This window comes from Spea bombifrons, chromosome 9 (assembly GCF_027358695.1).
Source record: "Spea bombifrons isolate aSpeBom1 chromosome 9, aSpeBom1.2.pri, whole genome shotgun sequence".
NCBI classification, from domain to species: domain Eukaryota; kingdom Metazoa; phylum Chordata; class Amphibia; order Anura; family Pelobatidae; genus Spea; species Spea bombifrons.
Window position 1 is genome coordinate 22,777,842 of NC_071095.1, and position 27,077 is coordinate 22,804,918.

The following is a 27,077-nucleotide window of genomic DNA, read 5'->3' on the forward strand; positions in this document are numbered from 1 at the left end:
GTGCTGAACGGAAGTTCGGTGCGCTTGGCGGAAGCGCGAAGAGACGTTCGGTGCGGTTGGCGGAGATGACGTCGTGGCCGGCGGAAGTGGTTGCTGTGTGGACCAGCTGCTGTGGTGTCAGTCAGACTGCGGCGCGCGGGGACATGAGTCTGTTCGACCTGTTCAGGAGGTTCTTTGAACCCGGGGGCAGGAGGTGAGGGGTGTGTGTGTCTCAGCACAATAGTGTGACAACAACACTGCGTGTGTGTGTCAGCACAACAACATTATAACCTGTACATAACATGTGTGTGTGGCAGCACAACAACAAAATAACCCCTACACAGCGTGTGTGTGTCAGCACAAGAACAGTATAACCTGTACACAACGTGCGTGTCAGCACAACAACAATATAACCCCTACACAGCGTGTGTGTGTCAGCACAAGAACAGTATAACCTGTACACAACACGTGTGTGTGTCAGCACAACAGCAATATAACCTCTACACAACATGTGTGTGTGTCAGCATCACTGCAGAATAACTGTGTATATACACAACATGTGCAGTAACTCCAGTAGTTGTGTGTTCAGGACACAGTATGTGATGTGTACACAATCAGTGACTAAACCAAATGTGTAATTAAAGAACATATTACCTGCTGTATATATAACGCCGTCATATTCCGCAGCGCAGTACAGTGGAGCCTAAAATATCTATAACGCCGTCATATTCTGCAGCGCAGTACAATGGAGCCTAAAATATATATATATAAAACACCATCATATTCAGCAGCACAGTACAATGGAGCCTAATATATATATATATATATATATATATAACGCCATCATATTCAGCAGCACAGTACAATGGAGCCTAATATATATATATATATATATATATAACGCCATCATATTCCGCAGCGCAGTACAATGGAGCATAATATATATATATGTATGTATATATATAAATATTAGGCTCCATTTTACTGCGCAGTACACCCATAACACATCGTGCGGCTGTTTGCACGCTCATTCCCCATCGTGCGGCTGTTTGCACGCTCATTCCCCATCGTGCGGCTGTTTGCACACTCATTCCCCATCGTGCGGCTGTTTGCACGTTCATTCCCCATCGTGCGGCTGTTTGCACGTTCATTCCCCATCGTGCGGCTGTTTGCACGTTCATTCCCCATCGTGCGGCTGTTTGCACGTTCATTCCCCATCGTGCGGCTGTTTGCACGTTCATTCCCCATCGTGCGGCTGTTTGCACGTTCATTCCCCATCGTGCGGCTGTTTGCACGCTCATTCCCCATCGTGCGGCTGTTTGCACGCTCATTCCCCATCGTGCGGCTGTTTGCACGCTCATTCCCCATCGTGCGGCTGTTTGCACGTTCATTCCCCATCGTGCGGCTGTTTGCATGTTCATTCCCCATCGTGCGGCTGTTTGCACGTTCATTCCCCATCGTGCGGCTGTTTGCATGTTCATTCCCCATCGTGCGGCTGTTTGCATGTTCATTCCGTCATTGTGCGGCTGTTTGCACGCTCATTCCGTCATCGTGCGGCTGTTTGCACGCTCATTCCCCATCGTGCGGCTGTTTGCACACTTACTGTACCTGCTCGCTCTTATCCATTAGCGTCTTATTAACTATTATCAACTATTACAGGGACCCATTTTTTGGGGGAATGACTCTTGACGAGGATGATGAGGACGACGATGATGATGATGATGAAGAGAACTCGGGGTACCCCTTTGGCCGGCCCCCTGCATTTGATTTCGGCTTCTCTTTTGGCCAGAGCCCCTTCCACCGCATGTTTGGTTTGGATGAATTTTTCAGGGATTTTGACGAACTCTTTACAGATTTAGGCTCAATAAACCGACAAATTCCCGGTATGTTTTTTTGGGGGGGTGGGTTGTTCTGGGGCCGCACGGGGGGGGCATCGGGCTCATATTATTGGCCATTTTGTTCTGTTTCCTGATAAACGAATAGGAGTTAAAGCTGACCGTACAATAAGAAAATAAACCACTATTGCCTTTTTACCCCCCAGAGCTACCTGGCATTGATCCGCCACCTCAGAGGAGGGATCGGGGGGCAAGTACACTAAGGGACTTCATGCTGAAATCCCCCGACTCTCACCTGCCGAGAGGCCGGGATCTGTACTCCCGGGACCCGACTTCTCCAGAAGGCCCCAGGCAGCCAAGGATACCATGGGTATGGATAAATAGTACCTTCTCTCGTATGGTCGGACTACGGGACGCTCTGCAGGCATGCAGTGAGAACCCGCGCTGTACGGCGCGCATGCACAGCTTTGTGTGGGGACGCTCAGGTGTTTTAGGGGTAGGGGCAAAGTTTCAGTTTTCGCCCTGGGATGATTTACAGTGGCAGTGACGCCAGCTGGGTATTGGGATCCAGACACTGGAGAGATTCGTCCTGAGGCTGCCGGGCACTATGGGCAGGCTTTATGTGTTTCTGGCGTGGGGTTAGCGTTAGTCATCATGCACATACTCTGTGAAGAGTGTTTCTCCTCTCATGTTAACAGCAGGAAGATGAGGCCATTAGAATTCCGCAAGGTGACCCCAGACAAGACAGAGGTATGTACCTAGACACATATATATAATCAATTACCTATCAGGCCATAAGTAATCAATTACCTATTTGTTTCACCAGCCACAGACAATAACAATTAGCCTATTCATTTCACCGGCCACAGACAATAACATATAGCCTATTCATTTCACCAGCCACAGACAATAACGGATAGCCTGTTCATTTCACCAGCCACAGACAATAACGGTTAGCCTGTTCATTTCACCATGCTGTGAGGGAGGATAATTGTGTCCCCATTTATTTATTGAGGTGCACATGCGCCCGCACGCCACTTACGGTATCCACTGTAACTGATACTGTATTGATCTATTTAGATCTGGATTCAGAAGTGTCCTCCAAGGGCCTCGATGCCATCCTTACCCCAGCAGAACCAAGGGCTCCCTCCTTCTTCCAGAGTGTGTCTGTCTCCAGAGTGACAAGGCCAGATGGGGTAAGTTGGAGTCTGTCTAGGGTTTATCCCACCACCCCCTGGGCATTTGGCTGATGAGCATACACTTTTCAGTCTTACTACCCCAATCCTAGGTGTTAATCCTCCATGCGGGTCCTAAGTGGGTTCAGATGTCTTGGTAACAGTGTTTGTTGCCTCTATGGTAGGTGAGTATGGGATGGAGACCATCGTGTGGCTGTGTGCTACTCGGACAATGCAGGTCCCGCGTCACACGTTCACACAGCCGGAGTGCCCCAGGTCCCTTGCCACCGCATGGCTGTGTATCACTAGCAGGCACCGCACACAATAGTATTATGTACCTGGCTTACGAAACTGCAACTCGCCTGTTTTTATACCGTCACAGACCATAGAAGAGAGAAGGACGGTGAGGGACGGCCGCGGTAACGCAACCACCACAGTGACGGTCCGGAGAGGGGACCAGATCATCAGTAGCTCTACAGAGGATCCTACGCATGGAACTATCACTGGTACGTGACCCCGGGGCCACGGGGGTCTTTAACATAAAAACAGCCCAACGAGTTAAACATGAAAAGTGTTTTTATTTGAATCCGCACGTGTTCCAGTCGCACGAGTACACGGCCACGCTGGGCCATCAAACCTTAGTATGAAAGGAGATGCAGAGCCTCCTGCCACGAGACACCTTCCCGTGGGAAGAGATTTTTAATGGACGTGTCCTTAAATAAAGTGTTAGAAATACATCATACTATCGATATTTGTGTCTTCATGATTGACGTTGGGTTGCCTCTGACCTTTGCACATTTGTTTCGCTATGTGCCAAGGAGTCCAGCCAGATGCCAGCCGGGGCCCACCGCAAGATCCCTTAGATCTGTCCGATTCCCAGACGATCCTGCGCAGGATTCTGCAGAGGTGGTTCTCCCAGTGATCGTGATAACGCGCCCTCCCAGCCTTTTCCCGATTCCTCCTCCTCAGTGGACCTGGAGCTCTGTGTAACGGATACACTGAAATAAATTCTCACTTCCACCCAGAAACTGGCTCAGACTCAATGACTTGGCCGGAGACGGGGGGTTTACCCTCTTTAATGCCCCCCGTGGGCCTTAAAGGGTAAAAGTAGCCTTACTTTTAATGTGAGTGGATCGTTTCTATTGACACATTGCCCAGTTACTGGGAGTCGGACTCTGTCATTACCTGTATATATTTATATATGTGCCAGTATATGTGTCCCAGTTTCTCTGCCTTTACGAGTATATATATGTCCCAGTTACTGGGAACCAGAATGTGCCTTTACCAGTATATATGTCCCAGTTACTGGGAGTCGGGCTCTGCTGTTACCAGTATATATATATATATATATATATATATATATATATATAAATGTCCCAGTTACTGGGAGTCGGGCTCTGCTGTTACCAGTATATATATATATATATATATATATATATATATATATATATATATATATATATATATATATATACACACACACACCGGTAGATATATATATATATATGTATGTATGTCCCAGTTACTGTTCTTGTAAAATCTCAAATAAATGCATCATTATGAGCGGACGTTGTTGTGAAATATGTTACTGTCTGAATATCGATTTATTTGCCCAAATTGTAATCTTTGAGGCCATTATAGGAACGTTTGCTCTAGAGTGAGATGTAAGCTACAGTGTCAGCATGGAGGAAGCCGTCATTTTAATGGCATACCTACAAAGGGTCCCTATTTAATATGGTCAGTCCCTCCCTGGAACCCATGTGACACTAAACAGTATTGCGCAACTCTTTGTCACGTTATCCACACATAGCCAAGTTCTCACGATATTCCTTCTGCTTTGCATCAGGCTTCTCACGCTGCTGTTCTTTGAGGCTTTCAGGGGGCCGTGCAGATGGACCCTAATACACGGGGTATGGAAGACCCTCCCGTAAACGCTCTGAAAATCGGTGCCTAAGTACGACCCTGACCCAGGATCCGGAATGAACCTGACTTTATATGACTCGATAACCCATAAATAACACGCCACTGCCTGCTGGTAGCATCTCCTGAGCACACGTTAAGGCTCCCCGTCCGCGATAACCGCACACCAATAAAACGCTTAATGGGTTTCTAACTGCTTTCTCCCAGCTAATTAAACAGCGTTCCAGATAAAACTTGGCACGCGGTTTCTGCTGAACGATCGTTTTGGCTTCTTGGGTCCGCTTTCGGGGCAGCGCAGATGGACCCCATCCACGTTCCGGATTTAGAAAATGAAATGAACGCGGTTCAGGAACGCGCTCTCACGCTGGGGCGCCTTGCCCGGCTCGAAGCTTTTTGTTTTATTTAATAAAAAGGCAATTCGCTATTTTTGTTCAATCTGTATGCAGCTCAGAGGACCGGCTGGGTTGGTACTTTGTATCGAGAATAACTGGCCACAAAAATCCAATCAACGTCAACGAGGACTCAACTGGACACACCATCTCCTGTCCTCCACCAAAGCTCTCCCGGTTGAGTTGGCTTGTAGAGTTTTATCTCCCAAAGTGGAATTTGGGAGAAATCTTTGGTTTCGGCCATTACGGAATATGATAACTTCCCCCAGGAGGACCTCTCACCTTCCCTCGTCCCCAGAAATTAGAATCGTTCCACGACGAAGCAGAGAGAGTTGATGGAGGCACCTGAGGACAGACGTTTGACCGGGGGACTTAAGGAGACTGAAGACGTGAAAAGTAACCAGTTCTGTGGCTCACACGCGGTCCATGGACATGGCTTTAAGGATGAAGATTTGTCACGGGAGAAGCGCGGCTTCCTTAGAAGGAATCGCATCGCTCCCAGAGCACTAAGAACTAAAGATTCAAGACAATTCCACGCCGTAGAAGACAGACACGGATATCCCAGGTCTTCCTAGGGTTAGGTGATGGGTCGGAGCTTTCCATGCTGGTTCTGTGAAGATGGATCTCCGTGGTTCGGATGCACGTTCTTGGATCTCGTGGCCCTGAAATTGGAACCGGATCCAGAATAAGCTCAGATTCTTCATAATCTTAATTTCGTTGTTCGATGCCGTGAAGTTCCAGACACGGCGGAGACAGCTCATCTGATAAGTTCCTTGGTTATTTTCATTAGATTTCAGAGGTCAATAATTATTAAGTTTTGTTAATAATGTGCTTGAGATAATGCACACGTTACATCAGTGGGTGGAAGGAATAGTTTATACAAGAGGTCATAGATCAGATGGGAAAAATGAGCTCCCAGGTGGAAAACAAATCAATTTTATTTGACTGTTTTCCTGCTGCGAATATTTACCCCATTCCGTTATTTTGTGCATCAAAGACTGCACTGAACCATGGAGGGGCAGCAACAGAGCTGTGGGGGGGGCAGTGCAGGAATAGCAGAGAGGGCTGCGGGGCAGGATGGAGGGGTAGTGACAGAGCTGTGTGGGGTTAGAATAGGAATAGCAGCAATGGATTAACCCCCTAAATCATAGGACTGGGGTAAGACTAAGTTCAATGTGAGGTGAGCCCATAGAGTCAACTGGGGTCAGGGGACACAGTAAACGAAGTGTTACATGGTGGTCTTTGACGGGTCCTGGGGGTATATGGTGCGTATGCGATGACCCCGTGTCCCTGCTTGGGCTCAGGTTGGCGCTGGGGGTATATGGTGCGTGTGCGATGACCCCGTGTACCTGTGTGGGCTCTGATTCTGTAACGTGTTTTGCGTGTTTGTGCCAATTAATGATATTATTATCAGTGGCTGATATAATGAGTGCCGTTTATCTCTGCGTCATAGGGAGCTGCAGGGTATATATGAGGACCCAGCGCTCCTTTACTCCTTTCTGTCTCCCGCGGCGGGCTCGTCTCTGGCATGGCACGGGGGCATTTCCTGAAGAAGGTGCGGATCTGGCTGAGGGTGAGGAATTCCGTGGCCCGGGAGTGTCTGGCTGAATTCCTTGGGGTATTTGTGCTGCTTGTAAGTAACAGGGGCATGGGAATAGCAGAGGGGCAGGATGGAGGGGCAGTAACAGAGCTGTATGTGGGGTCAGCACAGGAATAGCAGAGCCAGGGTCTGTGGGGCAGCATAAAGGGGCAAGTGCAGTGATCTTCTACGTACAGAACGTTGCGTAATTGGAAATTATTTGAGATGAACCTTGTTCTTAAAAACACAAATCTCTGCTTCCCGAAACGAGCTGAGAGACGCTCTCGGGTGTTTTGAAGAAACTCCTGCTTTCAGATCCTATTTTTGGAGAGTTTGTTTAATCTTCATTTCCCAAAACAATCCAGAAGTTGAAATATCATTTCAAGGTATCGCCCAAAACCTCATAGTTTTTTTTTTTTAAAAAGCAGAAATTAAATGTAATCTGTATTTCGTAGAAGACTCAAGAAGGTTTGGCCAGGTTCCTAGGCTCCTGAACCCTTCTGTCCCTCACACTGTTGGTGTTTTGATGACCCTCACGGTGGTCCGAGGTCCAAGCATTCAGACTGAGGCATGAGAACGGGTTCTTCTAAATCCTTATTCCTTGCCCAGTTCCTGACACTTCCACCTGCTCCCTGAGATCTTCTGCGTCACCACCATCGTCTGATATCTCATGGTCTTCTGCTCCATGTCCCCAGCTGATCACCGTCGGAGCCACCGCTCAAGGAGTCACCAGCCAGAGCACTAAAGGAAACTTCTTCTGCATGTACCTAGCGGGGGCAATCGCAGTCGTAATGGCAATTTATGTGTCGGGGGGAGTATCAGGTACCTGGTTAATGTGTGTGTGAGAACCACCTAGGCAAATTCTTACCTCCCTATGAATCAGATCCGTGTTCCCAGGTACCACAGGTCATAAACCCCTGTTTTTTTTATTTTTGAATTCATTAAATTATTATTATATTGTGCATCTTTAATGGGTCCTGTGGGGATTTCTGTACACATGCATGTCCATGGCAAATGGAAAGACCCCCTACGCTACACGGCATCTGCGGTCCCTGTATCTGTTGATGGTCAGCCTATTTCTTCATGGATGGGGTGGGCTGTGAAGACCCTGCAGTATTTATATAAAGGTGGTCCACAGATAGACATCCTGCTCTTGACATATCCTTTTGATTTTGCCCTGGCCTCAATCTGGTGAAACTTCTACTGATGCCGAGAAATGTAACCACATTGCCCTCTTTGTCAGAAATGTTGGTTCTCCTGTGGCCTTGTCTGCCACATGTTTAATGGAAGGGGCTGTTTTATGGTGTCTTCACTCCTGCCGCCTGGTTTTCTCTTGTGTAGGAGGCCACCTGAATCCAGCCTACTCCCTTAGCCTGTGTGCCCTGGGTCGTTTCCCCTGGAGAAAGCTGCCCCTCTACTTTTTCATCCAGCTGGTGGGCTCATTCACCGGGGCGGCAGCGGCGTTTGCACTTTATCACGGTGAGATAAAACCCGAGTAACACTCCTGCATATCACATCATCGTCCTTTCTATTTTAAAACCCCTGTTCCCTTCTTCCCTATAACTCCCCTATCTCCATTTTAGATGCCATACAGAATTACACCAACGGAAACCTAACTGTGTACGGACCTAGAGAGACTGCGTCCATTTTTTGCTCGTATCCAGCTCCGTATCTAAGCATTGCCAATGGATTTTTGGACCAGGTAGGAAAAACTGCACGTTCTTAGGTCAATATCCGGTTGACTGTACCCATATCAAGCCAAAGGCTGTGGGAGGCTGATGGTATTTGTAGTTCACCAGGCCAGATGGAAATGTCCATTGTGTTTGGCAGGTAATGGGGACGTCCATGCTCATGATGGGAATTCTGGCCATCGTGGATTCACGGAATAAGCCCGTCCCGCGGGGACTAGAACCGGTGGTTGTTGGAATGCTGGTGTTTTCCATTGGGTTATCGATGGGATCCAACTGTGGGTTCCCCATCAACCCTACCCGTGACCTGGGACCAAGACTATTCACCTATGTAGCCGGATGGGGTCCAGAGGTGTTCAGGTCAGTGACATCCCAATGTCAACTTTTATGACCATGTGTTGAGACAAATGATTGCTTTCTTACATCAGTATGAAACTGGTGGGGTATCATTTTTTGGGGGGGTGGATTGCTTAGTCCCAGGAACATCTTCAACTTTTTCCCGTATCTGTCGATGAGAGACCTGGACAGAACGGATACGGCTTAAAGGGTGACCTTCTTACTCTATCTCTCCTTAGAGCTGGTAACTGCTGGTGGTGGGTCCCAGTGGTGGCGCCATGCGTTGGAGGTCTTTTAGGGTCTTTTTTATACCAGATATTTGTGGAATTCCACCATCTGGGGCCTGAGAGTGAAGAAGAGACCTCAAGGAAGGATGATCTTCCAGAGAACAAGAAGGAGATCCCAGTGTTCACCATAAACTTGGATAACTCACTTTCCCATCGCCTGTGAGCCAAGGACTAAGGACCGTCACCCTTGTAGGATAAAACATGCCTGGACCACTGAGGAGGCACTAAAAACCATGCAGTGGACCTCATCCCAGACCACACACGGGTCTTGTGTGGGGCAACCTGCCTCCACCTGCTGTGTATTTGTACTTTAGTTCCAATTTTATGTCAATAACAGGAAATTATGCATTTCCCTATTAAACTGGCCTCGGAAATCCTCCCCCTCAGGGGCCATTCCCTGAATCTGTTGACCAGGATCATGTCTCTCAGCGGGCAGCTTCCCGCACTTGGCGGCTGTGTAGTAGGGTCTCCCTGTGTCTCGCTTGCCTTCTGTAACTGTCTCTATGAGCCCTCTCTCCTTCCAGACGTAAAATCTAAGCCGTGATTCCTCCAGCAGTTTGCACGACGTCCATCGTATCTTGGAGACGTTCTCAGAGTTTCCGTGGCCCTCTGAGCGTCCTTGTTTGGACCCGTCCGTCACACACTCCTGATCCCGGGAAATGAAGGGCGTTTAATGAATGGGTAGCCATAAGCAGGAAGCCATTCCTTTGGTGATCTTTGGCCTGATCACCAGGTCAAGCTGATATCACGAAACCCGCTGACCCCCGGAGAGATACCTGGGGAAATATTGTAACCAAACCGCATCCTTCTCTGCACCCTCCGGCCCAAATAATCCGGCGTTATTTATTGTCTTCCTAAAACAAATTGATGTTAAAAATATTATGATTTCACAATATTTATTTAGCAAAAAATGATTTTATGTACAAAGCTCAATAGAACCGATCACAATACTCTAGGGGGGGGATTTTACCAGGGATTTATAAGTGGGATCACTAGATCTCTGTATTCTCCGGGAGATCTGCTCAATAGAACCGATCACAATACTCTAGGGGGGGATCTTACCAGGGATTTATAAGTGGGATCACTAGATCTCTGTATTCTCCGGGAGATCTGCTCAATAGAACCGATCACAATACTCTAGGGGGGGATCTTACCAGGGATTTATAAGTGGGATCACTAGATCTCTGTATTCTCCGGGAGATCTGCTCTATAGAACCGATCACAATACTCTAAGGAGAGATCTCACCAGGGATCTATAAAGTGGGATCACTAGATCTCTGTGTACTGGAGATCTGCTCTATAGAACCGATCACAATACTCTAAGGAGAGATCTCACCAGGGATCTATAAAGTGGGATCACTAGATCTCTATGTCCTGAAGATCTGCTCTATAGAACCGATCACAGGGATCACAGGGATCTGTAAAGGGATCTTGTGCGGCTCTAATGCCTGATCCGCTGTGCGCTGTGGTAACGATCCCCTGTGATCTCTGAGTAAACAGAGCAGAAGCTTTAGTTTAACTTGTATTTTGTTCCTCAAATGTTTTCCTGTCAGCCTGATGTTTAATCAGAGAGTGTGGGCTGTGCTTGAGCCGAGAGACAGGCATAAAGTGCGTACGACACAGACAGGCAGACAGTGCCAAGCGAAGAGACCGAGGAGCCCGACACAGACGAAAGGGGATGGGGTGCTACCAAAAGAGACATCTCACCAGGACAAGACAAATAAAGAGACAGCTTTAGAAAGATACGGTGAAGAGGAGATATAGAGCGAGACAGACCACAGAGACAGCACGAGAGAATAAACTCTAAGGCGAGAAAAGGTGGGGACGAGGAGCATGAAAGAGAGCGCCGAGCGTCCGGAGACAGCTCCAGAGATCACAGTGAATTAGACACAGCGAGAGCGAGGGAGACGGCTGGAGGCGGAGGGGTCGGTCCCAGCAGCACCGCGTTAGGATGCCGGGGGCAACAAGCTGCAGTTACCCCCACCTGGTGCTCCTCTGCGCTGGGCTCCTGTCATTGGTTAACACCGAGGAATCCCTGTGTCCCAAGCCAGGTAAATGCCCCAACCTTTACCCCCTGACACCTACCCCACCCTCTACCCTAACTTCTAACCCCTGACACCTACCCCACCCCTCCTCCCCTGACTCCTTCCCCAACCTCTAACCCCTGACACCTACCCCACCCCTTCTCCCCTGACTCCTTCCCCAACCTCTAACCCCTGACACCTACCCCACCCCTTCTCCCCTGACTCCTTCCCCAACCTCTAACCCCTGACACCAACCCCACCACTCCTCCCCTGACTCCTTCCCCAACCTCTAACCCCTGACACCAACCCCACCACTCCTCCCCTGACTCCTTCCCCAACCTCTAACCCCTGACACCAACCCCACCACTCCTCCCCTGACTCCTTCCCCAACCTCTAACCCCTGACACCAACCCCACCACTCCTCCCCTGACTCCTTCCCCAACCTCTAACCCCTGACACCAACCCCACCCCTTCTCCCCTGACTCCTTCCCCAACCTCTAACCCCTGACACCAACCCCACCACTCCTCCCCTGACTCCTTCCCCAACCTCTAACCCCTGACACCTACCCCACCCCTTCTCCCCTGACTCCTTCCCCAACCTCTAACCCCTGACACCTACCCCACCCCTCCTCCCCTGACTCCTTCCCCAACCTCTAACCCCTGACACCTACCCCACCCCTCCTGCCCTGACACCTTCCCCAACCTCTAACCCCTGACACCTACCCCACCCCTCCTCCCCTGACTCCTTCCCCAACCTCTAACCCCTGGCACCTACCCCACCCCTCCTCCCCTGACTCCTTCCCCAACCTCTAACCCCTGGCACCTACCCCACCCCTCCTCCCCTGACTCCTTCCCCAACCTCTAACCCCTGGCACCTACCCCACCCCTCCTCCCCTGACTCCTTCCCCAACCTCTAACCCCTGGCACCTACCCCAACCCATTCCTGGAAGGCACCGCACTTCCCATAGCGCTGATTAGATTGTAAGCTCTTTGGACAAGTGCCTGCTTCTGCCCCATCTTGTTGGTAAATGTAGTGATTTTACCCCTTCTCGCCCATTCGCTGCCCTCTTCCTAATGTGATAAGTACCTCGGATATTCCGTTACACGGAAGGTTTTCCTGTCCCTAGGAGCTTGCAATCTACTGATGTAGACATCAATGAGAGGTTTCCCGACTGGCCATTTCAAGGCGCCGGACCCCTGTGGTGCAGCTGGGAGTTAGTGGAGGGTTTGTGTTCTGCCCCCGGGACATGCGCAGTGAGGGGGCAGGGATGGCAGCGTAGTAACGGAGAAGGGGTTGTTTGTCTGCGGAGAGGACACTCTGTACTCGGTACAATGTTCCAAAGGTCAGCAAATCCGGGGCAATCACAACACGGCAGGGGCTGTTAACCTATCACATGTCACCGAGCCCCTGGGCTTCCACGAGCCGCGCAGGTCCTCCTGCCTTTTAGTGGCCGGGGCTCTGCCTGGGCTGTTTAGACTATACCGTCTCCTCCTGTATCATGGCTCTTAATCTACTACTCCTTCTGCAAATAAATGTTTCAGAATCCTGAAAAACAAACCGTGTTTGCAATATCTGACCACCGCCTCTGGAAGGCTGTGCCATGAATCTACCACCAATGTTAGGTCTATTCACTAACCTGGGAGTTTGCAGGCGAGTTATAAAGTCTGGCTGCCTTTACTTTGCATTATGAAGAGGCGACCCCATATAATGCATACCTAATGTCTCGCTGATTTAACCATACATTATACGGGGCCGGCTCGCTGATTTAACTATACATTATACAGGGGGCCGGCTCACTGATTTAACTATACATTATACAGGGGGCCGGCTCGCTGATTTAACTATACATTATACAGGGGGCCGGCTCGCTGATTTAACTATACATTATACATTATACGGTGCCGGCTCGCTGATTTAACTATACATTATACAGGGAGCCGGCTCACTGATTTAACTATACATTATACAGGGAGCCGGCTCACTGATTTAACTATACATTATACAGGGGGCCGGCTCGCTGATTTAACTATACATTATACAGGGGGCCGGCTCGCTGATTTAACTATACATTATACAGGGGCCGGCTCGCTGATTTATCTATACATTATACAGGGGGCCAGCTCGCTGATTTAACTATACATTATACATTATACAGGGAGCCGGCTCACTGATTTAACTATACATTATACAGGGTGCCGGCTCGTTGATTTAACTATACATTATACATTATACAGGGGGCCGCCTCGTTGATTTAACTATACATTATACATTATACAGGGGGCCGGCTCGCTGATTTAACTATACATTATACATCATACAGGGGGCCGGCTCACTGATTTAACTATACATTATACATTATACAGGGGGCCGGCTCAATGATTTAACTATACATTATACATTATACAGGGGCGGGCTCACTGATTTAACTATACATTATACATTATACAGGGGCGGGCTCACTGATTTAACTATACATTATACATTATACAGGGGCGGGCTCACTGATTTAACTATACACTATACAGGTGCCAGCTCGCTGATTTAACTATACATTATACATGGCATCTCTTTTATATAACCATACATTATACAAGGCTGGCTCAGTTATATAACTATACATTATACAGGGCTGGCTCAGCCCTTCCCACGGGGTCGGCCCTTCATCATTTGGCTGTCTCGGCTTCCTTTCTACAGAAATGAGTGTTCAGGGCACAGAAACGAAAGGCGATGCGTGCCGCGGCCCTTTTTCCTCCCCGAGCAGATGTGTCAGGTTCCTAGCATGTAAATCATTTGCATAGCGAGTGCTTTCTTGAGGTGCTTCCTGCGCCTGCCCCGGGGCGTCAGACCGTCCTGCGGTGAAACCACCAGGTACTGATCTGAAGATCCATGCAGATGGGTCTCACCCGGGCCGCGTGATGTCATACTGCGCTTCGCTGATGCGTTTGTTGGTGTCTAATGTCGTGTTTCTCATATTCCTGCATTCTTAGCTTCAAAATCTTAATCAGACCTTCATCAGTCGCTGGTTTCGTCTTAGATTCAGGAGCCATATTCCTATCCCATGCATGTTTAATACCCCTCACTTCTGCTGGGAGGCTGTTCCACGTATCTACTACCCTCTTAGCACAGTAAAACCCGCTTCCATTCCATCTCTGCCCCCCGAGCCTCTTGTTGTAACGTTTCTCCCCCGTCTCTTCCCGTTCTCAGGGGTCTCACGGAACAGCCTGGTGGTCCCTTTACTCTCTAATGCCTCTCTGAGCTGCCCCGGCTGCGAGGGCTCTGTGTCCTGGAGGAGGGGTAATAGCACCCTACAGCCTGACGCTCTGAGACTAGTCCGCTACGAGGATGAGGACAATTACACCTGCTTCGCGCATGGGCAGCCGCTCTGCTCCGTGCAACTGCTGGTGACAGGTGAGATCTGAGGGGCACTCGGACGGAGGGTCTCAAAATAGAGAGGACTGGCCTCCGCAAACAGTGATTGAGGCTGGCCTCCAGTGAGTATGAGTCTGTGTGAGAAGCTGGCCTTCAGTGAATAAGTGTGATGTCTAAGTGAGGGAGTCTGGCCTCAAATGAGTTTGAGTGTGAATGAGGCCGGCCTCCGTGAGTAAGATGGTCACCCTTAGGTTAGTTTAGTCCCTTTAGCATCGAGTGGGGACAGGAGTGGGCACTCAAACCTGTAATGTGTCTCCTCAGAGGACCTGGAGACCCCGGAATTTCAGTGCTACCGCCGGCACCCCACCCAAGACATCATCTGTGAGTGGGCACTGAGGAAGAGGCATCCCCCGTCCACTCACACCGTACTCATCATCCAGCAGGGGTAAGTTGGGGATGGGAGCTGTGCGCGCATGTACAGGGAGATAACGAATCATCACCCCACAGTACCAACATATTCCACGGCACAGTGTGCAGCTCACGGGGGATTTGGAGTTAAGGGGTCTCTCCTTACCCCCCGCAGATTAAACAACCCCCCCGAGAGGTGGCCCTGTGGGTACACGGACTCCGCCATGAAGGTGACGTGCCGCGTGAGCCACGGAGAGGAGCTTCTCACCACCAAGCTCTTCCTGTCCATGTGCGCAACGAGCCGGACCACCAGCGCCGGCAGCAAGTTCCTCATCACCACCTCCAAGAAGCTGCGTATGTCCGTGTGATGTCATCGCCTGGACGCCGTCTGTCGGCTTCGGAGACGGTTGACGGCTCTTATTTTCTTTTAGTGAAGCCGGACCCCCCGCCCAACGTGACCGTGTCCCCCGTGGAAGGCGCCCCCCGAAAGCTGAACGTGTCCTGGGCATTGCCGAGGCCCTGGGAATCCGGGTTCTACCTCTTACGCTTTGAGGTGCAGTACCGGCTGGAGAACTCCCACTACTCCTCCAACGTGAGTGCGAGTCGGGGCGCCCACGCCACACTCATTCACAAAACTCCACCACTTTCTGTTTTTACAATAATAAAAATCCCCGTCGCCCGGAAACGGCTTTGATGTGAAAGCGACTCGCCCGGCGCGTTTTGCGTTCATCGCCGCCTCTGCTCGCTGGTTTTTTAAGTTGTTTTTTTTTTTATTTGGAGGCTGTGTGTGCCGCGGGGCCGGGGACACGGAGAGGTGACGGCGACGTCACTCAAACAAACGTGGTCATCAGAAGATGGCGGCTTCGGGACGCATTTAAACACAATGTGTTGGCTGAATGTATAGATCAAAAGCGCGTGATCTGCTTTACTGCTTTTGGGGGCAGCCAGCGGGGCATTGCGATGAATTGGGCTGCGTTACGGGATAGTATGAAGAAGCGCAGTGTGTTGCGGAGCGTTGCATGGGGGTGCAGTATGCAGAAGCGCGTTGGAGTGCAGGATGAATAAGCGCATTGGGGTGCAGTATGAAGAAGCGCGTTGGGGTGCAGTATGAAGAAGTGCGTTGGGGTGCAGTATGAAGAAGCACGTTGGGGTGCAGTATGAAGAAGTGCGTTGGGGTGCAGTATGAAGAAGCACGTTGGGGTGCAGTATGAAGAAGCGCGTTGGGGTGCAGTATGAAGAAGTTTGTTGGGGTGCAGTATGAAGAAGCGCGTTGGGATGTTTAGGGGTGTATTATGAAGCGCGTTGGGGTGCAGTATGAAGAAGCGCGTTGGGGTGCAGTATGAAGAAGCGCGTTGGGGTGTATAGGGGTGTATTATGAAGCGCATTGGGGTGCAGTATGAAGAAGCGCGTTGGGGTGTATAGGGGTGTATTATGAAGCGCGTTGGGGTGCAGTATGAAGAAGCGTGTTGGGGTGCAGTATGAAGAAGCGCGTTGGGGTGTATAGGGGTGTATTATGAAGCGCATTGGGGTGCAGTATGAAGAAGCGCGTTGGGGTGCAGTATGAAGAAGCGCGTTGGGGTGTATAGGGGTGTATTATGAAGTGCGTTGGGGTGCAGTATGAAGAAGCGCGTTGGGGTGCAGGTAACTTGTTCACGTGATTATCCGCCTCACTGACTCACCTGCAGGTGACGACCTCCCAAACCCACTTTTTGATCGAGGACGCCATGGCGGGGAGGAAGCACGGTGTGAAGGTGCGGGCCCAGGAGCAGTTTGGGCGCGATGTGTGGAGCGTGTGGAGCGAGGAGGCGACGGGCACCCCGTGGACAGGTACAGCGGCCCCTGGGGCCCTCACTGTGTACTCTTCTTTCTTTTGGGAAGAGGCGGACGGACGCCATCTTGTTTTCCCAAATCTGACAAATATTTAAATTATTACCGGTATTTTTTTGAGGGGATTTTTTTTCAATATTTATTTATTTTTGTCTTTTGAAAGAAAAAGGAATCTGCGGATGGCGTTCTAACTTCCTATAATGAGGTTTCATGCGCAGACTTTCTTCTTTTTGAACTGAAAGACAGAATTTCCCTCGAGAATCTTGCATCGCCTCGGGTTCCCGGGGGCCACTTCCTGCGTGGGGGAGACGTTTGTCTCCAGCGGGGCTGAAAACCACCTGCTTTCTCAATTCCATATCCTCCAGTTTGGGTTTTATAATTGTTGTTGTGCCCGCGGGGAAATGTCTCTCAGCAGAGATGGCACAGACTTTTCAGAATGCCCAAGACAGGCACATGGCCGACCTTTACATAAAAATGGGGAAAAAAAACTTTTTTTTTTATATCAATTACAGTAAATGAGCCAATATGTCCTGATCTGTCCTCAATTCCTCTAGGGCAAGGTTGTGACTCCCAACCCACCCCCCCCCACCGTGGGGTGTAATAACCCTGTAGTCCTTACTGATAAATTGCCCCAAATGTTTCTTAACCCCGGGCTCTCTGTTATTTATGCAGGTTCTGTGATGTCTTTTCCAACACAGGTAAGATAATGGAGGGGCTGGGGGGCAATAAACAAAAAAAATGGTAGCCGGGGGCAGAAAAATCCCTAACCCTATATATATATCTGCGACAGGATCCCAGTCAATCGGAAATGACTTTCTACACTTCATCTGAAGAATGGACATCCGATGAGCTCGAGGAGGGTAAGATACCCCAATATACATGTTACTATGCATTTCGGAGCTGCTAAACATTAACCCCGGCCTGCCTGTGTGCCCGCAGATGCCGAGGACCCTCCGTCTGCCGTCCGGCAGTACACACTCCTTGTGGTCGGAGTCAATTTGGGATTATTTACTCTGCTGTTCCTTGGAATAATACTGAGGTGAGAATCCAACGCGTTATTTCTAGGATGGTAATTTTCAGCAGGCGGGGGAAGTCATTTCCCAGCGCACTTTGTTACCAGCATATCGGAAGGCTGCCATGAGACAACAGGAAGTACGGTGTGTGACAGCAAACGGCTTCCCCCATCCAGCTGAAGAGTGCCAGGTGCTATTTGGATGCTCTTTGGGTTCTGTAGGAAGGTGGGGGGTTGGGGAGGGACGCCGTCTGTTCTAACCGGCTCTGTGGTGATTTTTAGGATGCAATGGAAACTAAACGGGGGCAGGTTGAAGGATCTGTTCCTACCGTTTCTTGATGGGTCCAGAACCGATCCGGTGCCCGTTGACTCCCTTCTTATGAAGGCTTCTGGGTCAACAACCGCAGATAAAACCAGTCCGTTTGTAGACGCCACCAGTGGATGAACAAAAACCTTTGCCCATACGTGGATCGCGTGCGGAGTACACGTGGGAGAATTGACTCTCCAGTATTTTGGACTGGACAGACCCCGTACAAACATATGAACTATGCCTGGACGCTCCTTGTTAATGGTGCCACACAGCTGGGAACTATATTAACGGGCCGGAAAGAGTCCCGTGGTAGCCCTGACCACTTCACAAATGATGGCCAGATCATGTAAATCCTGTAACACGGGGTGTAAAGGATGCTGTTTTTGTTAGATATTCATGAGAACAGCAAAGAAGTCCTTTGTTGAACGCAGGGTGCATGGCTTTGACATACAGCAGAGGTGGTAATGACTAGCGTGGTTTTGTTGGTGAAGACAACATGGAGAAAGAAAAATAAGTAAAAATATCCAAAGGCGGTTAGTTTGTTCCATGATTCGGTATTTTTACTTATGAAAGCAGAACTTCTTCCCCCGATGGGTACGGGGAGGGATCCCTCGACGTTTACTAACAGAAAACCACAGGCCATGCAGGATGCAGGTGCTCTCCCGCGCGCTCCCGTCACGTGTTGCGTGTCTGTTCCATCTGTACATTGTATGTTTAGGTTGGCCTGTGTTTGGGGGACGTGGATTTAAGTCAGCGTCGGCCCCCCGCGCGTCTCCTGTGCCGTCCTCCTCAAACCCTCAATACTCTACAGGCTGCAACAAGAGGAACCCCGAGGAAGAAGTCACTTTATAGATCCCCCGGGAAGATCTCCCCGAGAGTACTGTGATCAGTTCTATAGAGCGGATCTCCAGGACACAGAGATCTAGTGATCCCACTTTATAGATCCCTGGTAAGATGTCCCTTAGAGTATTGTGATCAGTTCCATAGAGCGGATCTCCAGGACACAGAGATCTAGTGATCCCACTTTATAGATCCCTGGTAAGATGTCCCTTAGAGTATTGTGATCAGTTCCATAGAGCAGAGAGTTAGTGATCTCAGATTCTGTTACCAAGAACACTTTATAATCAGATCAAACAGAGCCGCCTGGAGTCCGTGTCCCACACCGGGAACATGTGTGAATAATATGTATGGAAAGCCGGCACCTTTTGCTGGCGATATACTCATATCGGAAAAGCACGCGGCCTCCGATATCTTCTGTTCTTTACCGAGAGCAGCTGCCGGCCGGCACAGAAAGGGTCCTATTGGCTGGAAGCGGCCCCACGGTCGCCCACGCAGGCTCCCTCCGGGGTTAAAGGAATTCCCAATGGTTCCCCTTTCACCAAACACAATAATGCGTTATCATTTAAACCCCGTATTTAGTTCACGATGCCCTCAGCAGCGGGGGAATTCCGGAGTCCGCCAGGTTCCTTTAGAATAAAGCCGTGTATTCGGCTCCGTACCCCCCGCTTCCCCTCGCACTCCGCCTGCGCAAGCAGAAGTCGCGAAGAGGAACTGATCTTCTAAATATATTTATAGCGGCAGAAAAAAAGATGTTCCAGAATCTCCATATACCGATAAAAGGAGAAGTGAAAATGGCACCGGGGCAAATCCACACAAGCTGCGGGGCAGATCAGCTGGACCCCCATTAATTGCCATCCACATAGGGACCGGGGTCCAAGATATACCCGGGAGCACAATTTACACCCGCTAAGGCGATAATCACCCCTCTGCACAGTGTAAGCCTGAGGCTCTCCTGCTTTAACACAGGTTAGTATCAAATGTATAGCAATCTGTATTTCTGAAGGTTTTAAAGTTGGTGTATGTTAAACCTTTGCAAGTGTCTGCGCCATGTATCCACTACTCATAAAATCAGTAACGTTCCCATCTGAGGTCCTGTTTCTTGTGGAAGGAAGGGTGGTATAACTGTTTTGTATGAAATGTGAGGATTTCGGGGGGACGGTCCAAGCTGCGGAGTAAAAGCACGAGGTGGTCTGTCCAGATTTACAAACCCTTTATTGGCGCGTATACATTTATAATACAAGCGAATATAGACGGGTTTTAAGGCACTGCACCACGCTGCCCCCTGCTGGCTGTAGTGCTGAAGTGCAGAAAGGTGGTATCGGGGGGGTATTTATTGTATTTATTCAAGCAAGTATAAAATAGTTTTTTCTTTGCATTATTCAAATTATGTCATCAATAGGACAGTCCCTACTCCTACTTATGATGTCATCCACATCAATGAGTTCTGTCTTATAATGTCTATGCAGAATGTATTCAGTCTCACCAGGGATGCCACGGCTATACAGAACCATGTGACGGTCGCTGATACTGTGTCATACTGATGATGTCATCCGCAAGAAGGTATGGCGGTCAATGCATCCCATCTGGTAACGATGACGATGATGTCCCCCCCAGTAGTGTCTATACTGAATGGATTCAGTCTCATGGCTGCCTCGGGTTTCGCGTCATTCACTTAACTTAACCCACCGAGCCGTTTAACCTGACCCCGTGTCAACCACAACAGGCCCTCGCGGTCTCATTCCTTTCTCCATGCTTCTCGGAGTGGCCATATTGTGCTAATGACACAGAAACATTCTATTGGTCGGTTGAAGGGTGGCGTGGATAGTCAACGGCCTTCTAAGTAACAAAAAAGAAACACTAAAAAAAAAAAATTTAAAAAAATGGAATTTACGCCTGAAAAGCACAACATAAAAGGGCATCCGGGAGGTCGCGAGGCAATAAGACAAACTATTATATGCTGCTTGGCAAACCCGTACTGGGCAAGCGGGCGCCAGAGGGAGGCAGACCCCGTGTTGGTGATGGGACCATTAGATCCGAGTCGTCCAGGCCCTGAGCGACTCAGTGCAGCCTGCTGTGCACCGGGTACAGGAGACTCATGTGTTCGGCGTCTTTGAAGGGAAGCTGTTGGCTGGAGTAGTGGTGAACGAGCTCCGGGATGCTGCCGAACACGCCGCCCGTCTGATTCAGCGTGAACTTGTTGTCCTTGGTTTGGGCGACGATGATGTGAACGCAGCCCTGGCTGGTCCTGGAGCACAGAGAGGCCGTTATAAGACGCGTGACGTGACGCCACATCTACCCTACCGTCTAATCACTGATCAAGCATAAACATTTCATATCTTACATTCACGCGCATATAACACGTGTGTGCGTACAGCAAAGCTGTCTCCGGCCAATAGGAAACTAAATCTCTGCCCTGCTTGTCTACCATTGGCTGCTAATTTGGACACAGAGACACCGGATCCCTCTAGTCATGCAGCACGGTGATCCGTCCCCCGCCCGCTGTGGGGTATTTGGTGTTAGCGAGACGGACTGCATGCCCCCCTGTTTCACTCACTTGAGGGCGATGGAGTACTTGCTGTTACCGGACTCGCTGTTGCGCAGCAAGTAACTGGCTTCTCGACAGGACTGCAGCCGGCTCTCTGCCTCGGCGCGCGTCACCGATCCGTGGTACCAGCTGCGGCCAAGAGAGGGAGCTAAAGTCACACACAAACGGGCACAAAAACCCACGGAGAAACAGGTACCGGCGTGACCAGAAAGACACGCAACTGCCCCAAGCTTCACACGGAAGACACGCAACTGCCCCAAGCTTCACACGGAGGACACGCAACCGCCCCAAGCTTCACACGGAAGACACGCAACCGCCCCAAGCTTCACACGGAAGACACGCAACTGCCCCAAGCTTCACATGGAAGACACAGAATCTACCCCACGTTTCACACCCTCCCTCCTTAGCAAGTGAGATTAGCCCACAGACCTCTGCTTCTCCAGCGGCAGCGCGGGGTCCACCTTGTCACATTGCTCCTGCTGCTTCAGAACCTTTGGCGTCCAGCTCTTCTGTCGCTGGTGGATTCGGACCACGTCCTCCTTACCGGACGACCTCTCGCTGCTCTCAAACTGAACTGTCGGCCAAGAGAAGACATCAGAAAAAAAACATTGTCTCCACACAACGAACCCTTGCCTGAGCTCTCCGCCCCATCTCCGTTCACCTTTTTCCTCCCCGATAGTTTTTACGCTCTCCCCAACCAGCTCTTGCGATTCTCGTCTCGCTCCTCCTGGACCTCTCACCTGACAGCGCCCTGACGATGTGTTCCTTCTTCCATTCCCAGGGCTGCTCGTACTCCCCGGCCGGCCTCTCGTCGTTCTCGGGACGCGCTCCTTCCACCGCCCTCTGTTTCTTCTCCTGCCCTTCCGCCTCTCCTGCCTCCGGGGGCTCGTACGGCGTGTCGTACAGCTGCGGAGGCTTCGCCTGCGTTTCTTGGGACCCTGACTTTTTGGGGTCGGCCTTGACCTCGCCTAAGGAGCTCAACTCGAGTAAGTGAAGGTCTGCGGTCAGCTGATCCTTGGACCCTCGGCGGCGAATCTCTGCAGATAACACGAAAAAAGGAGATAAGCTGAGCAAATCAGACCGCGTCTCAATTAATATACTGGGTGTACTGGGTATACTGGGTGTACTGGGTGGGACAGGAGCCGCTGACACCCTATATAATAAGAAAGGACTTGGAGATTTGGCCGGGAAGCTGTAGGGCTGGAACCCAAGACGTTGCTGATTGCGGGGATTTAAATCCCTTTAATACTTCCAGGAATCCCCCCCCAGCCCCTCAGACCCCCCCCATCTCATGCCACTAGTGGAGCCGGGACACCTGGCTACCCCATTCTCCTGGCGCCATGGCAACAAGGCCTATCCGGTAAGCCCCCCACTGCATCCTTCCTGCCGATCCAACGAGTCGTCCACGAAAAGGAAGCCGGCCCGAGAGTCAGGATGCAGACAGAGGAAGTCACACCCAGGCACAGAAACGGGTCCAAAAACACAGAGAAAAGGACCCGCAAACATGTAATTCCCAATAATAACGTGCAACGTCCAAAGTATATATAATTCATAGCCAATACCTCCCATTTACATATCAATAAGAGACTCGTGAGACCTCTGCCGTACATTTATACGGTCCCCAGGCTGGGCTCGTGGAAAGGTGGTACCGACCCCTATACCTGGTGGCCGGACAGGGTGCGGACCACTCTGGGCTTTTAGTATAATGATCTACCCTGTTGGCTGTAGAGAAAAAAAGGGCACATTTGGTAAAAGTGATGCTTTTATTGGCTGACTGAATAGATTGCAAGCTTTTAAGACTATGCAGGTCCCTTCTGCAGGCATATTACAAATACAATACATGGAGAAGAGACCAAGGTGGTCTCTAAAGCTTACAATCTATTACACTTTAGTTTGCCATTAGAGGTATCATCTTCCCCAAAATGCATGAGAAGTCACAGAGCTGCCCTCCGGGGGTTTGAGGGGGGGGGTTCAGGGCAATGTGCAGGAAACCAGGAGGCAGTGTTTCCTGCTGGGGGGTAAAGATAAGGCACAGGGGGGTATATAGCAGCAGCAAATTAAAGGGTCGTGAACTCTGACCCCCGGGGACAGGATATCACCTTAACCTTTTGAGTACCAAATCACTGGGCATACGGCACTATGCATGGGACACCACAGCTACCAAGGGGTTAATATCGTGATGAGAGAGATAAGTTCAGGCAGCTAGGGAAATGCGTTTCCCTAAAGAGTAGGCTATCCATGGCACAGGCTTCCAGCAGAGGTAGCAGCGGCAGAAGCCTCAGTGGGTCAGAGAAAGGGCAAACAAGCCTGCTGTACACGCGCCGGTACACGTGTGCCGACACTCACCCGTTATAATCTGCTGGGCATCGTACGGTTCCATGTAGCCATCATTCTCGCCAACGCGCTCGGCGTCACGCTGTCCCTTGGTGCGCTTGGCATCGAAAGGGTCGGCGTAATCATCCAGGATAATGATCTGCACGGAGTTCAGACACAGACAATGGAGGACGAGTTACCCCACAACAGCCCCACCACGGGGCATCACTTATAGTATATATATATGAAAAGGGCTGGGGCTAATGGCACCCACAGAGTTACCCCCTGGAGACGTGTGCGAGTTAAGCCCCACCATAGCCGGGACCCCTCTTATAAGGCATCAGCGCTCGGGGGGTGAGTGAATTTACCCCTATGGCCCCCCCAAGGGTTTACTCACAGTCTCCTCCTTGGGGCTCCGCTCCTGGTCCTGACCGTGTCCCACCTGCTGCTCTTCCGCCCCTTGGAAGTTGCGCCCATTCTTCTCCAGTAGGCTCGGGTCCACTCTGATAAGGCGGTTTATGTACACGCTGTGGCCCTTAGGGGCCCGGAGCCCACCAGTTTCATCCTTTGAGTTTTTCCGACTCTTACCAGGCAGGAGGCTTTGCAGACTCTCCCGGGATAACCGGCTGTCCTTGAGGCCCTTGGCGTGGCCCTCGGAGGAGGAATTCTTCCGGTTCTTCGTCGTGGGGCCCGCCGGGTCGCACGAGTTTTTGCGAGAGGCTCCCACTTTGGGCAGGGTTTTGGTCCCCGGGAGCCCAGGCTTGGCTCTGTCCGAAACATTTTTCAGAGTCAGCGGCAGGTCTTTGAACCATTTAGCCATGACCGAGGGTGGGGGGTGCCAGCAAGAATTAAGGGGTTCTTAAAGGCCAAGGGCCACGGGGGCCCCAAGTCCTCGGCCAACACTATCCAGGGGTCCCCAGTATCCAATGACTGATAGCCGCCTTTCTGGTCCCCACCGCTGCCAGGGTCTCTAGATTTATTTTGGAGAAGGGGTCAGGTCCTTTCTTGGTGCGCGGCCGTCCCAGCCTGGCCCCGCGGTGTATATCTGAAAACAGGTTGTTTCTATCGCGGAATATTTTGCTTGTCGCTTGCGTCCTGCCCTGACCGCTTACCCGCTTTAGGGTCACCGCTGCCACCTGCGCAAGCTGAGGGGTGTCCGACCCGAAAATCTAATCCGACGGCTGCTCGCCCGGAAGGTATGGTCTTCCTAAAGCCCCGGGACATCCAGCGGTCTCCCGGTCGGCGCGGTCTCTGCTCCACACGGCGCTCCGGGGTGTCTCAATGAGACGTGTAGGGGCCGGGAGACGAGGCAGCGCGCAGGGACTGGATATCTGCGGGGTTTTCCAGCACGTATCCAGCAGTATCCGGCACAACGTCACGGCAGCTCTGCAAAACAAACAGACTGGTTCCCAGTAATAAGAGGAGGTCCGGCGGACAACGCGTCTCCCCCTCAGGAAGGAAGTCTGCGCTGATTGTACAATGAAAGGCAATCACTACCCCCCCCCCGTTTAACATACAATAGAACGTGGCTCCCGTCTGAACCCGATACACAGGGAGCCTTAACAGCGCACGCTCAAAGGACATGGGACCATTAACCGTGCGCTTAACCCAAAGGACGCGGGACCCTTAACCACTCGCTTAAACCAAAGGACGCGGGACCCTTAACCACACGCTCAAACCAAAGGACGCGGGACCCTTAACCACACGCTCAAACCAAAGGACGCGGGACCCCTAACCGTGCGCTTTGACCAAAAGACGTGGGACCCTTAACCGCTCGCTTAAACCAAAAGACGCGGGACCCCTAACTGTGCGCTCAAACCAAAGGACGCGGGACCCTCATATGATGTAAATGTTTTAACACACTCCAAAAGTAACCAGTGGGGAGCTGCTGCTGTGTCACTGGTCAGTGAGTGCACTCTTATACCCTTTTGTGTCACTCACACTTCCCTGAGGCTAGACTAGAAGACAATGTCACCCCCACTGCCTGATCCTCTGCCAGACCGAAGGGCACTCACAGTATCACTCTCAGCCAGCTCATCTCTCCACTTCAGCCTCACTCTAGATGGCAGTATCGTCTATAAAGTAGTATCTGCCCCCATTGCCAGCACAAGTAAGTCATCTCATGTGGCAACTCTTCCAGCCTTAGGAACTTGCCAGCCACTAGCTAATGATGCCCCCTATGCCACTCACCAGACTACTCCTAGTGTCCAGTTGTGCCCAGTGCTCCCAGTGCCTGCCCCTGAACAGCGTCCGGTCCCTCTGCTCCTGCAGGACACAGAAGTCTCCCCGTCCAGCGTTCCGCCGCTCCGGGCTGCAGTTCAAACACGCGGCTCCCTCACCGGGTCACGTGTGCGGGGAGGGCGCCGCCATGTTGCGAATGGCACTCCGGCCACTGACGGCTGTGCTGTTCCCCCGGCTGACGTCACGCGGGTTGGGCGGGAAGAGACAGGTGCGCGGTGACCAGCGCCTGGCTGCTGCCTCACCCTTATGTGAGCCAATTTACCCCAAAGTACTATTTATTACCTCATGAGGGAACAGGGCAGCGGGCAGCCAATTTTACTGGGGCTTCTGTGACAAACTCATGAAATATTGGTAAAATTAAAGCATTTCTAGGGAAATATCTAATTTATTGCGACCCTCACTAAACTATGAGGGGAATGCAGTATCCCCTAATATTAATATGGCGCTATTTCCATTTTATATTATCTGTATATTAATATTATATTGTGTAACGCGGGGGAGACGCAGACTCTGCCTTTATACCCTGTCGCTGGGTGTTTGTGTAACTGGTGGGGCATTTATTAGAACAATGGGGTTTATTTACCCCGTTTAATCTATAAAGCCATTTCCTGCTGTTTATATACACATTATCTGGGTTTTTAGGGCAGTAGAACCCCGCAATACCCTCATACCCAGCAAACATTCTGACCTCCTAGAAAAGAGGGGCATCAGGGGAGGAGAGAGAGGGATGAGGGACTGACTATATTGAACTGAGACACTTGGGAGCTATGCCTCACCAATAATTCCTTGAAGTTCACTTATAATTGGAAGTAATTGCATTATTGCTATTATTGCTGTTTCTGCCCAAATTGTACAATAGCCAAGAAATTCTGCAGCTTGGTGTCTCCGTGAATGGGTTAAGTCAGCAACTCCCATGATCCTCGGCCAGCATCCTCACAGAGTCTGTCTAAGGCCCGCTAATAGCTTTATAGTATCTTTGGCCGTTATAGCACAACGACC

The 27,077-nt window shown here is 50.6% G+C and overlaps 4 protein-coding genes across 4 annotated transcripts; 3 read left to right on the forward strand and 1 right to left on the reverse strand.

The window, feature by feature from the left end:
• The first annotated feature begins 86 nt into the window (after positions 1–86).
• Positions 87–4,017, forward strand: HAX1 (HCLS1 associated protein X-1). The gene is made up of 7 exons (XM_053475108.1): positions 87–193; positions 1,639–1,862; positions 2,021–2,184; positions 2,513–2,564; positions 2,895–3,010; positions 3,372–3,495; positions 3,808–4,017. The coding sequence occupies exons 1-7, from the start codon at positions 144–146 to the stop codon at positions 3,909–3,911; spliced, it is 834 nt and encodes a 277-aa protein (XP_053331083.1). The 5' UTR covers positions 87–143; the 3' UTR covers positions 3,912–4,017.
• A 2,809-nt stretch (positions 4,018–6,826) lies between these two features.
• Positions 6,827–9,622, forward strand: AQP10 (aquaporin 10). Its single transcript, XM_053474420.1, has 6 exons — positions 6,827–6,931; positions 7,573–7,699; positions 8,219–8,356; positions 8,461–8,579; positions 8,708–8,925; positions 9,141–9,622. The coding sequence occupies exons 1-6, from the start codon at positions 6,827–6,829 to the stop codon at positions 9,349–9,351; spliced, it is 918 nt and encodes a 305-aa protein (XP_053330395.1). The 3' UTR covers positions 9,352–9,622.
• A 1,108-nt stretch (positions 9,623–10,730) lies between these two features.
• On the forward strand, positions 10,731–18,672 carry IL6R (interleukin 6 receptor). The gene is made up of 10 exons (XM_053475087.1): positions 10,731–11,239; positions 14,418–14,621; positions 14,904–15,027; positions 15,166–15,344; positions 15,422–15,582; positions 16,676–16,817; positions 17,490–17,515; positions 17,608–17,677; positions 17,757–17,856; positions 18,112–18,672. The coding sequence occupies exons 1-10, from the start codon at positions 11,140–11,142 to the stop codon at positions 18,272–18,274; spliced, it is 1,269 nt and encodes a 422-aa protein (XP_053331062.1). The 5' UTR covers positions 10,731–11,139; the 3' UTR covers positions 18,275–18,672.
• Positions 18,673–20,881: 2,209 nt separating this feature from the next.
• Positions 20,882–25,046, reverse strand: SHE (Src homology 2 domain containing E). Its single transcript, XM_053475086.1, has 6 exons — positions 24,235–25,046; positions 23,871–23,997; positions 22,265–22,561; positions 21,954–22,098; positions 21,534–21,653; positions 20,882–21,224 (listed from the first exon to the last, which is right to left on the reverse strand). Exons 1-6 carry the CDS (start codon positions 24,655–24,657, stop codon positions 21,038–21,040), a joined length of 1,299 nt encoding a protein of 432 aa, XP_053331061.1. The 5' UTR covers positions 24,658–25,046; the 3' UTR covers positions 20,882–21,037.
• Positions 25,047–27,077: the final 2,031 nt, after the last annotated feature.